Source organism: Oncorhynchus kisutch, unplaced genomic scaffold, assembly GCF_002021735.2.
Source record: "Oncorhynchus kisutch isolate 150728-3 unplaced genomic scaffold, Okis_V2 Okis07a-Okis12b_hom, whole genome shotgun sequence".
Classification (NCBI taxonomy): Eukaryota; Metazoa; Chordata; class Actinopteri; order Salmoniformes; family Salmonidae; genus Oncorhynchus; species Oncorhynchus kisutch.
The window spans coordinates 16788118-16801438 of record NW_022261984.1 but is presented as its reverse complement, the minus strand read 5'-3'; the positions used below and the strand labels follow the sequence as shown (position 1 = coordinate 16801438).

Genomic DNA, 13321 nt, shown 5'->3' with positions numbered 1-13321 from the left:
AGGATCATGGTATTCCAGTAGACCAGGGTTATGCTGTTGCACCCCACCATTCCCGAGTCTTGTTCATCTCTCTCTCTATGTCTCTCTCTCTCCCCCCTGTAGGATCATGGTATTCCAGTAGACCAGGGTTATGCTGTTGCACCCCACCATTCCCGAGTCTTGTTCATCTCTCTCTCTCTCTCTATGTCTCTCTCTCTCTCTCTCTATGTCTCTCTCTCCCCCCTGTAGGATCATGGTATTCCAGTAGACCAGGGTTATGCTGTTGCACCCCACCATTCCCGAGTCTTGTTCATCTCTCTCTCGCTCTCTCTTTATGTCTCTCTCTCTCTCCCCCCTGTAGGATCATGGTATTCCAGTAGACCAGGGTTATGCTGTTGCACCCCACCATTCCCGAGTCTTGTTCATCTCTCTCTCTCTCTCTATGTCTCTCTCTCTCTCTATGTCTCTCTCTCCCCCCTGTAGGATCATGGTATTCCAGTAGACCAGGGTTATGCTGTTGCACCCCACCATTCCCGAGTCTTGTTCATCTCTCTCTCGCTCTCTCTTTATGTCTCTCTCTCTCTCCCCCCTGTAGGATCATGGTATTCCAGTAGACCAGGGTTATGCTGTTGCACCCCACCATTCCCGAGTCTTGTTCATCTCTCTCTCTCTCTCTATGTCTCTCTCTCTCTATGTCTCTCTCTCCCCCTGTAGGATCATGGTATTCCAGTAGACCAGGGTTATGCTGTTGCACCTCACCATTCCCGAGTCTTGTTCATCTCTCTCTCTATGCCTCTCTCTCTCTCCCCCCTGTAGGATCATGGTATTCCAGTAGACCAGGGTTATGCTGTTGCTCCCCACCATTCAGGAGTCTACCCTGTTCATCTCCAGCTGTATGAGACGTGGAGGAAGGTGTGGAACATCAGGGTTACATCTACTGAGGAATACCCTCACCTCAAACCTGCTAGATACCGCAAAGGATTCATACACAATGATATTATGGTGAGGAAACACTGGTACACTGCCGTCAGAAAGAATTCACACCCCTTGACTTTTTCCACGTTGTTGCATTACAGCCTTTTTCTATACAGAATTTTAAATGGATTAAACGGAGAGATTTACACACAATACTCCATAATCTCAAAGTGTAATTATGTTTTTCCAAATTTTTCTAAATTAATAAAAAATGAAAAAAGGTGAAAAGTTTGAATCAATAAGTATTCAACCTCTTTGTTATGAATGCTCGAAACCATTTAGAACACTTGGACCATTTAGAACACTCGGAACATTTAGAACACTCTGAACATTTAGAGCACTCTGAACATTTAGAATGCTCAGAACATTTAGAACACTCAGACATTTAGAACACTCGGAACATTTAGAACACTCTGAACATTTAGAGCACTCTGAACATTTAGAATGCTCAGAACATTTAGAACACTCTGAACATTTAGAACACTCTGAACATTTAGAACACTCGGAACATTTAGAACACTCTGAACATTTAGAACACTCTGAACATTTAGAATGCTCTGAACATTTAGAACACTCAGACATTTAGAACACTCAGACTCAATAAGTTCAGGAGTGAAGATATGCTTAAAAAGTCACATTATAAGTGCCATGGACTCAATCTGTGTGCAATTATAGTGTTTAACATTATATTTGAATTACTACCTCATCTCTGTACCCCCTCACATACAATTATCTGTATGGTCCCTTCAGTCGAAGAGTGAATTTCAAACACAGTTTAAACCACAAAGACCAGGGAGGTTTTCCATACCTTGCAACGAAGGACACCGATTGGTAGATGGGTAAAAATGAAAAAAGCTTGGTGAAGTTATTAATTACACTTTGGATGGTGTATCAATACACCCAGTCACTACAAAGATACAGGCGTCCTTCCTAACTCAGTTGCCGGAGAGGAAGGAAACTGCTCAGAGATTTAACCATGAGACCAATGGTGACTTTAAAACAGTTACAGAGTTTAATGGCTGTGATAGGAGAACACTGAGGATGGATCAACAACATTGTCGTTACTCCACAACACTGACCTAAATGACAGAGTGAAACGAAGTAAGCCTGTACAGAGCACAACTATTCCAAAACATGCATCCTGTTTGCAACAAGTCACTAAATTTATACAAGAAATGTTGCAAAGCAATTAACTTTTTGTCCTGAATACAAAGTGTTATGTTTGGGACAAATGAAATACAACACATTACTGAGTATCACTCTCCATATTTTCAAGCATAGTGGTGGCTGCATCATGTTATGGGGTATGCTTGTCATCGTTCAGGATAAAAAAGAAACGGAATGGAGCAAAATCCTAGAGGAGAACCTGGTTCACTCTGCTTTCCACCAGACACTGGGAGATGAATTCACCTTTCAGCCGGACAATAACCTAAAACACAAGGGCAGAGGGAATAAGTGTAGGGGTATGAATACTGTCTGAAGCCACTGTGTATTTCAGTGTCAGCTATATCAGTGTAGGCAGTTGGTTTGGTCAAATAGTTCTGTGTGTATCTCTTCACTTAACCTCTCATCTCCTCTCCCATCTCAAATCAAATGTATTTATATAGCCCTTCTTAGATCAGCTGATATCTCAAAGTGCTGTACAGAAACCCAGCCTAAAACCCCAAACAGCAAGCAATGCAGGTGTAGAAGCACGGTGGCTAGGAAAAACTCCCTAGAAAGGCCAAAACCTAGGAAGAAACCTAGAGAGGAACCAGGCTATGTGGGGTGGCCAGTCCACTTCTGGCTGTGCCGGGTGGAGATTATAACAGAACATGGCCAAGATGTTCAAATGTTCATAAATGACCAGCATGGTCAAATAATAATAATCACAGTAGTTGTCGAGGGTGCAGCAAGTCAGCAGCAAGTCAGCACCTCAGGAATAAATGTCAGTTGGCTTTTCATAGCCGATCATTCAGAGTATCTCTACCACTCCTGCTGTCTCTAGAGAGTTGAAAACAGCAGAACAGTTGAAACTGGAGCAGCAGCACGGCCAGGTGGACTGGGGACAGCAAGGAGTCATCATGCCAGGTAGTCCTGAGGCATGGTCCTAGGGCTCAGGTCCTCCGAGAGAGAGAAAGAAAGAGAGAAAGAGAGAATTAGAGAGAGGACACTTAAATTCACACCGGATAAGACAGGAGAAGTACTCCAGATATAACAAACTGACCCTAGCCCCCGACACATAAACTACTGCAGCATAAATACTGGAGGCTGAGACGGGAGGGGTCAGGAGACACCCCATCCGAGGACACCCCCGGACAGGGCCAAACAGGAAGGATATAACCCCACCCACTTTGCCAAAGCGCAGCCCCCACACCACTAGAGGGATATCTTCAACCACCAACTTACCATCCTGAGACAAGGCCGAGTATAGCCCACAAAGATCTCCGCAACGGCACAACCCAAGGGGGGGCGCCAACCCAGACAGGAAGATCACATCAGTGACTCTACCCACTCAAGTGATGCACCCCTCCTAGGGATGGTTTTGAAGAGCACCAGTAAGCCAGTGACTCAGCCCCTATAATAGGGTTAGAGGCAGAGAATCCCAGTGGAAAGAGGGGAACCGGCCAGGCAGAGGCAGCAAGGGTGGTTCGTTGCTCCAGAGCCTTTCCGTTCACCTTCACAGTCCTGGGTCAGACTACACTCATTCATAAGACCCACTGAAGAGATGAGTCTTCAGTAAAGACTTAAAGGTTGAGACCGAGTTTGCGTCTCTGACATGGGTAGGCAGACCGTTCCATAAAAATGGAGCTCTATAGGAGAAAGCCCTGCCTCCAGCTGTTTGCTTAGAAACTCTAGGGACAATTAGGAGGCCTGCGTCTTGTGACCGTAGCGTACGTGTAGGTATGTACGGCAGGACCAAATCAGAAAGGTAGGTAGGAGCAAGCCCATGTAATACTTTGTATTAGTAAAACCTTGAAATCAGCCCTTGCCTTAACAGGAAGGCTAGCACGGGAGTAATATGATCAAATTTTTGGGTTCTAGTCAGGATTCTAGCAGCCGTATTTAGCACTAACTGCAGTTAGTCTATCTGTCCTCTCCTCTCCTAATTTACAATTCTGTGGTTTTTTGTATGTGTGTGTGTGTGTGTGTGTGTGTGTGTGTGTGTGTGTGTGTGTGTGTGTGTGTGTGTGTGTGTGTGTGTGTGTGTGTGTGTGTGTGTGTGTGTGTGTGTGTAGGTGCTGCCGCGTCAGACGTGTGGATTGTTCACACACACCATTTACTATAAGGACTATCCTGGAGGACCTAAGGAACTGGACAACAGCATCATGGGAGGAGAACTGTTCCTGACTGTCCTACTGAACCCAGTGAGTTAACTCCTTACTGTCCTTCTGAACCCAGTGAGTCAACTCCTTACTGTCCGACTGAACCCAGTGAGTTAACTCCTTACTGTCCTGCTGAACCCAGTGAGTTAACTCCTTACTGTCCTACTGAACCCAGTGAGCTAACTCCTTACTGTCCTACTGAACCCAGTGAGTTAACTCCTTACTGTCCTACTGAACCCAGTGAGCTAACTCCTTACTGTCCTACTGAACCCAGTGAGTTAACACACACACACACCCCGTCCCTCACTCACACACACACAAACAGAGAGAGAGAGAGAGAGAGAGAGATTTGGTATTGAGCAAAACAGGAACATTTGGCTTCAAATTCAAAAGGAAATGATCTCAACAGAGAAAAATGTCCTCCTGTGTGCTTCCTATATCCCCCCACTAGAATCCCCATACTTTAATGAAGACAGCTTCTCCATCCTGGAGGGGGAAATCAATCATTTCCAGGCCCAGGGACATGTACTAGTCTGTGGCGACCTAAATGCAAGAACTGGACCAGAACCTGACACCCTCAGCACACAGGGGACAAACACCTACCTGGAGGTGACAGCATTCCCTCCCCATATGCCCCCCTAGGCACAACTACAACAACACAACCAACAAAAACGGGTCACAACTCCTGCAGCTCTGTTACATCCTGGGTATGTACATAGTCAATGGTAGGCTTGGAGGGGACTCCTACGGTAGGTTCACCTATAGCTCATCTCTAGGCAGTAGTATTGTAGACTACTTTATCACCGACCTCAACCCAGAGTCTCTCAGAGTGTTCACAGTCAGCCCACTGACCTCAACCCAGAGTCTCTCTGAGCGTTCACAGTCAGCCCACTGACCTCAACCCAGAGTCTCTCTGAGCGTTCACAGTCAGCCCACTGACCTCAACCCAGAGTCTCTCAGAGCGTTCACAGTTAGCCCACTGACCTCAACCCAGAGTCTCTCAGAGCGTTCACAGTTAGCCCACTGACCTCAACCCAGAGTCTCTCAGAGCGTTCAGTCAGCCCACTGGCCTCAACCCACCCAGAGTCTCTCAGAGCGTTCACAGTCAGCCCACTGACCTCAACCCAGAGTCTCTCAGAGCGTTCACAGTCAGTCCACTGACCTCCACCCAGAGTCTCTCAGAGCGTTCAGTCAGCCCACTGACCTCAACCCAGAGTCTCTCTGAGCGTTCAGTCAGCCCACTGACCTCAACCCAGAGTCTCTCAGAGCGTTCACAGTCAGCCCACTGACCTCAACCCAGAGTCTCTCAGAGCGTTCAGTCAGCCCACTGACCTCAACCCAGAGTCTCTCAGAGCGTTCACAGTCAGCCCACTGACCTCAACCCAGAGTCTCTCAGAGCGTTCACAGTCAGTCCACTGACCTCAACCCAGAGTCTCTCAGAGCGTTCACAGTCAGCCCACTGACCTCAACCCAGAGTCTCTCAGAGCGTTCACAGTCAGTCCACTGACCTCAACCCAGCATCTCTCAGAGCGTTCACAGTCAGCCCACTGACCTCAACCCAGAGTCTCTCAGAGCGTTCACAGTCAGTCCACTGACCTCAACCCAGAGTCTCTGAGAGCGTTCACAGTCAGTCCACTGACCTCAATCCAGAGTCTCTCAGAGCGTTCACAGTCAGCCCACTGACCTCAACCCAGAGTCTCTCAGAGCGTTCACAGTCAGCCCACTGACCTCAACCCACCCAGAGTCTCTCAGAGCGTTCACAGTCAGTCCACTGACCTCAACCCAGAGTCTCTCAGAGTGTTCACAGTCAGCCCACTGACCTCAACCCAGCATCTCTCAGAGCGTTCACAGTCAGTCCACTGACCTCAACCCAGCATCTCTCAGAGTGTTCACAGTCAGTCCACTGACCTCAACCCAGCATCTCTCAGAGCGTTCACAGTCAGTCCACTGACCTTAACCCAGAGTCTCTCAGAGTGTTCACAGTCAGTCCACTGACCTTAACCCAGAGTCTCTCAGAGCGTTCACAGTCAGCCCACTGACCTCAACCCACCCAGAGTCTCTCAGAGCGTTCACAGTCAGTCCACTGACCTCAACCCAGAGTCTCTCAGTGTTCACAGTCAGCCCACTGACCTCAATCCAGAGTCTCTCAGAGCGTTCACAGTCAGTCCACTGACCTTAACCCAGAGTTTCTCAGAGTGTTCACAGTCAGCCCACTGACCTCAACCCAGAGTCTCTCAGAGCGTTCACAGTCAGCCCACTGACCTCAACCCACCCAGAGTCTCTCAGAGGGTTCACAGTCAGCCCACTGACCTTAACCCAGAGTCTCTCAGAGGGTTCACAGTCAGCCCACTGACACCCCTATCAGACCACAGCAAAATCACAGTCTACTTGAACAGAGCAATACTCAATCATGAGGCACCAAAGCCAAAGGAACTGAGTAACATTAAGAAATACTATAGATGGAAGGAAAGTAGTGTGGAAATTTACCAAAAGACAATTAGGCAACAACAAATTCAATCCCCTTTAGACAACTTCCTGGACAAAATGTGAGAACTCATGAGAGCCAGTTTCATCAAATAAATATTTTTTTGCGACTGCACTTGAAGAAACTTTAAACGTTCTTGAAATGTTCCGTATTGACTGACCTTCTTGTCTTAACTTGATGATGGACTGTTGTTTCTCTTTGCTTATTTGAGCTGTTCTTGCCATTATATGTGACTGACCGACTCAAATCGGTCTTATGTAGCAAAATATTTAAAAAAAAAAAGTTTTACACTGGATAAAAGTGGAGACTCAGAGCTAGAAAATGGTATATCATACACTGCCTTTTTGAGGAACAATGGGAAAGTTATTCTGCTTTGAAAGTTGATAAACTTGTAAACTATTTTTTTGAGAGAAGGGCCTTTGAATGTTTTGGTAAGAGAGAGCTGTTTGTCTAAACCCATTCAGCATTGTTCACACCCTCTAAACTTTAGTCCCACCCATTCAGCATCGTTCACACCCTCTAAACTTTAGCCCCACCCATTCAGCATCGTTCACACCCTCTAAAGCTTTAGCCCCACCCATTCAGCATCGTTCACACCCTCTAAACTTTAGCCCCACCCATCTCTTTAAGGAATCACATGAGAGGCCATGTGCTAAACAGTGAGTAGTGGCGGGTGGTAGCCTAGTGGTAGCCTAGTGGCGGGTGGTAGCTAGTAGAGCGTTGGACTAATGACTTAAAAGTTGCAAGATCGAATCTCTGAGCCGACAAGGTAAAGATCTGTCGTTCTGCCCCTGAACAAGGCAGTTAACCCACTGTTCCTAGACCAGTTAACCCACTGTTCCTAGACCAGTTAACCCACTGTTCCACTGTTCCTAGACCAGTTAACCCACTGTTCCTAGACCAGTTAACCCACTGTTCCTAGACCAGTTAACCCACTGTTCCTAGACCAGTTAACCCACTGTTCCACTGTTCCTAGACCAGTTAACCCACTGTTCCTAGACCAGTTAACCCACTGTTCCTAGACCAGTTTACCCACTGTTCCACTGTTCCTAGACCAGTTAACCCACTGTTCCTAGACCAGTTAACCCACTGTTCCTAAGCCAGTTAACCCACTGTTCCTAGACCAGTTAACCCACTGTTCCTAGACCAATTAACCCACTGTTCCTAGACCAGTTAACCCACTGTTCCTAGACCAGTTATCCCACTGTTCCTAGACCAGTTATCCCACTGTTCCTAGACCAGTTTACCCACTGTTCCATTGTTCCTAGACCAGTTAAACCACTGTTCCTAGACCAGTTAACCCACTGTTCCACTGTTCCTAGACCAGTTAACCCACTGTTCCTAGACCAGTTAACCCACTGTTCCTAGACCAGTTAACCCACTGTTCCTAGACCAGTTAACCCACTGTTCCTAGACCAGTTAACCCACTGTTCCTAGACCAGTTAACCCACTGTTCCACTGTTCCTAGACCAGTCCTAGGCCTGTTGTTTTCCAAACTCTGTTGATCGCCGTTTCCCCGTCACTGTCATCAGAAGACTAGAATATCTTCTTCAATTCAAAATGTTTTTAACTAAATCAGAGATTTCCTCATCGTCTGATTCGTTTTTAGAAAGGGTTTGACTGGTAGTGTATTTACAGTAGAAAGGGTTTGACTGGTAGTGTATTTACAGTAGAAAGGGTTTGACTGGTAGTGTATTTACAGTAGAAAGGGTTTGACTGGTAGTGTATTTACAGTAGAAAGGGTTTGACTGGTAGTGTATTTACAGTAGAAAGGGTTTGACTGGTAGGGTATTTACTGTAGAAAGGGTTTGACTGGTAGGGTATTTACAGTAGAAAGGGTTTGACTGGTAGTGTATTTACAGTAGAAAGGGTTTGACTGGTAGTGTATTTACAGTAGAAAGGGTGTGACTGGTAGGGTATTTACAGTAGAAATGGTTTGACTGGTAGTGTATTTACAGTAGAAAGGGTTTGACTGGTAGTGTATTTACAGTAGAAAGGGTTTGACTGGTAGTGTATTTACAGTAGAAAGGGTTTGACTGGTAGGGTATTTACAGTAGAAAGGGTTTGACTGGTAGTGTATTTACAGTAGAAAGGGTTTGACTGGTAGTGTATTTACAGTAGAAAGGGTTTGAGTGGTAGTGTATTTACAGTAGAAAGGGTTTGACTGGTAGTGTATTTACAGTAGAAAGGGTTTGACTGGTAGTGTATTTACAGTAGAAAGGGTTTGACTGGTAGTGTATTTACAGTAGAAAGGGTTTGACTGGTAGTGTATTTACTGTAGAAAGGGTTTGACTGGTAGTGTATTTACAGTAGAAAGGGTTTGACTGGTAGTGTATTTACAGTAGAAAGGGTTTGACTGGTAGTGTATTTACAGTAGAAAGGGTTTGACTGGTAGTGTATTTACAGTAGAAAGGGTTTGACTGGTAGTGTATTTACTGTAGCAAGGGTTTGACTGGTAGTGTATTTACAGTAGAAAGGGTTTGACTGGTAGTGTATTTACTGTAGAAAGGGTTTGACTGGTAGGGTATTTACAGTAGAAAGGGTTTGACTGGTAGTGTATTTACAGTAGAAAGGGTTTGACTGGTAGTGTATTTACAGTAGAAAGGGTTTGACTGGTAGTGTATTTACAGTAGAAAGGGTTTGACTGGTAGTGTATTTACAGTAGAAAGGGTTTGACTGGTAGTGTATTTACAGTAGAAAGGGTTTGACTGGTAGTGTATTTACAGTAGAAAGGGTTTGACTGGTAGTGTATTTACAGTAGCAAGGGTTTGACTGGTAGTGTATTTACAGTAGAAAGGGTTTGACTGGTAGTGTATTTACTGTAGAAAGGGTTTGACTGGTAGTGTATTTACAGTAGAAAGGGTTTGACTGGTAGGGTATTTACAGTAGAAAGGGTTTGACTGGTAGTGTATTTACAGTAGAAAGGGTTTGACTGGTAGTGTATTTACAGTAGAAAGGGTTTGACTGGTAGGGTATTTACAGTAGAAAGGGTTTGACTGGTAGTGTATTTACTGTAGAAAGGGTTTGACTGGTAGTGTATTTACAGTAGAAAGGGTTTGACTGGTAGTGTATTTACAGTAGAAAGGGTTTGACTGGTAGTGTATTTACAGTAGAAAGGGTTTGAGTGGTAGGGTATTTACAGTAGAAAGGGTTTGACTGGTAGTGTATTTACAGTAGAAAGGGTTTGAGTGGTAGGGTATTTACAGTAGAAAGGGTTTGACTGGTAGTGTATTTACAGTAGAAAGGGTTTGACTGGTAGTGTATTTACAGTAGAAAGGGTTTGACTGGTAGTGTATTTACAGTAGAAAGGGTTTGACTGGTAGTGTATTTACTGTAGAAAGGGTTTGACTGGTAGTGTATTTACTGTAGAAAGGGTTTGAGTGGTAGGGTATTTACAGTAGAAAGGGTTTGACTGGTAGTGTATTTACTGTAGAAAGGGTTTGAGTGGTAGGGTATTTACAGTAGAAAGGGTTTGAGTGGTAGGGTATTTACAGTAGAAAGGGTTTGACTGGTAGTGTATTTACTGTAGAAAGGGTTTGAGTGGTAGGGTATTTACAGTAGAAAGGGTTTGACTGGTAGTGTATTTACTGTAGAAAGGGTTTGACTGGTAGTGTATTTACTGTAGAAAGGGTTTGAGTGGTAGGGTATTTACAGTAGAAAGGGTTTGACTGGTAGTGTATTTACTGTAGAAAGGGTTTGACTGGTAGTGTATTTACAGTAGAAAGGGTTTGACTGGTAGTGTATTTACTGTAGAAAGGGTTTGAGTGGTAGTGTATTTACAGTAGAAAGGGTTTGACTGGTAGTGTATTTACAGTAGAAAGGGTTTGACTGGTAGTGTATTTACAGTAGAAAGGGTTTGACTGGTAGGGTATTTACAGTAGAAAGGGTTTGACTGGTAGTGTATTTACAGTAGAAAGGGTTTGACTGGTAGTGTATTTACAGTAGAAAGGGTTTGACTGGTAGTGTATTTACAGTAGAAAGGGTTTGACTGGTAGTGTATTTACAGTAGAAAGGGTTTGACTGGTAGTGTATTTACAGTAGAAAGGGTTTGAGTGGTAGTGTATTTACAGTAGCAAGGGTTTGACTGGTAGTGTATTTACAGTAGAAAGGGTTTGACTGGTAGTGTATTTACAGTAGAAAGGGTTTGACTGGTAGTGTATTTACAGTAGAAAGGGTTTGACTGGTAGTGTATTTACTGTAGAAAGGGTTTGACTGGTAGTGTATTTACTGTAGAAAGGGTTTGACTGGTAGTGTATTTACTGTAGAAAGGGTTTGACTGGTAGTGTATTTACAGTAGAAAGGGTTTGACTGGTAGTGTATTTACTGTAGAAAGGGTTTGACTGGTAGGGTATTTACAGTAGAAAGGGTTTGACTGGTAGTGTATTTACAGTAGAAAGGGTTTGAGTGGTAGTGTATTTACAGTAGAAAGGGTTTGGAAAAAGGTGATTGAAAGCATTTATACATAAAACAACAAAACTAAACAAAATGGTGGACAAGTTTGTTCTTTCTAACTGTTGTTTCCATTAGTTGGAATTACATCATCAGGTCTGTTTTAGCAGCACACACTAGTCTATAATTTATAGTCTTTATACTTTATACTACATTCTCATAATAAGGATTTAAATAATGAATATAATTGATCTGAAATTCTAGTAATACAAAGCTGGGACCGAGAGACTGAAAAACAGCTTCTATCTCAAGGCCATCAGACTGTTAAACAGCCATCACTAACATTGAGTGGCTGCTGCCAACATACTGACTCAAATCTCTGGCCACTTTAATAATTGAAAACTGCATGTAATAAATGTATCACTTGTCACTAAATAACACCACTTTATATAATGTTTACATACCCTACATTACTCATCTCATATGTATATACTGTACTCTATACCATCTACTGCATCTTGCCTATAGCGTTCGGTTATCACCCATCCATATATTTATATGTACATATTCTTTATCCCTTTACACTTGTGTGTATAAGGTAGTTGTGGAATTGTTGGTTAGATTACTCATTGGTTATTACTGCACTGTCAGAACTAGAAGCACAAGCATTTCACTACACTCGCATTAACATCTGCTAACCATGTGATCAATAACATCTGCTAACCATGTGACCAGTAACATCTGCTAACCATGTGACCATTAACATCTGCTAACCATGTGACCATTAACATCTGCTAACCATGTGACCAATAACATCTGCTAATCATGTGACCAATAACATCTGCTAACCATGTGACCAATAATATCTGCTAACCATGTGAACAGTAACATCTGCTAACCATGTGACCATTAACATCTGTTAACCATGTGACCAGTAACATCTGCTAACCATGTGGCCATTATCATCTGCTATGTGACCAATAACATCTGCTAACCATGTGACCAATAACATCTGCTAACCATGTGACCATTAACATCTGCTAACCATGTGACCAATAACATCTGCTACCCATGTGACCAATAACATCTGCTAACCATGTGACCATTAACATCTGCTAACCATGTGTATGTGACCAATAACATCTGCTAACCATGTGACTAATAACATCTGCTAACCATGTGACCATTAACATCTGCTAACCATGTGAGCAATAACATCTGCTAACCATGTGACCATTAACATCTGCTAACCATGTGACCATTAACATCTGCTATGTGACCAATAACATCTGCTAACAATGTGACCAATGACATCTGCTAACCATGTGACCAATAACATCTGCTAACCATGTGACCAATAACATCTGCTAACCATGTGACCAGTAACATCTGCTAACCATGTGACCAATAACATCTGCTAACCATGTGACCAATAACATCTGCTAACAATGTGACCAATAACATCTGCTAACCATGTGACCAATAACATCTGCTAACCATGTGGCCATTATCATCTGCTATGTGACCTATAACATCTGCTAACCATGTGACCAATAACATCTGCTAACCATGTGACCAATAATATCTGCTAACCATGTGAACAGTAACATCTGCTAACCATGTGACCAGTAACATCTGCTAACCATGTGGCCATTATCATCTGCTATGTGACCAATAACATCTGCTAATCATGTGACCAATAACATCTGCTAACCATGTGACCATTAACATCTCCTAACCATGTGACCAATAACATCTGCTAACCATGTGACCATTAACATCTGCTAACCATGTGACCAATAACATCTGCTAACCATGTGACCAATAACATCTGCTAACCATGTGACCATTAACATCTGCTAACCATGTGACCATTAACATCTGCTAACCATGTGGCCATTATCATCTGCTATGTGACCAATAACATCTGCTAACCATGTGACCAGTAACATCTGCTAACCATGTGGCCATTATCATCTGCTATGTGACCAATAACATCTGCTAACCATGTGACCATTAACATCTGCTAACCATGTGGCCATTATCATCTGCTATGTGACCAATAACATCTGCTAACCATGTGACCAGTAACATCTGCTAACCATGTGATCAATAACATCTGCTAACCATGTGATCAATAACATCTGCTAACCATGTGACCAATAACATCTGCTAACCATGTGACCAT

The 13321-nt window shown here is 43.6% G+C and overlaps 1 protein-coding gene across 1 annotated transcript in view; it reads left to right on the top strand.

Moving 5' to 3' along the window:
- LOC109886058 (bifunctional heparan sulfate N-deacetylase/N-sulfotransferase 4-like) overlaps positions 1-13321 on the top strand; it is a 62529-nt gene that overhangs the window by 24570 nt on the left and 24638 nt on the right. Inside the window, 2 exon segments of the mRNA XM_031814613.1 lie at positions 796-981; positions 4173-4301. Coding sequence (XP_031670473.1) covers positions 796-981; positions 4173-4301 — 315 coding nt within the window.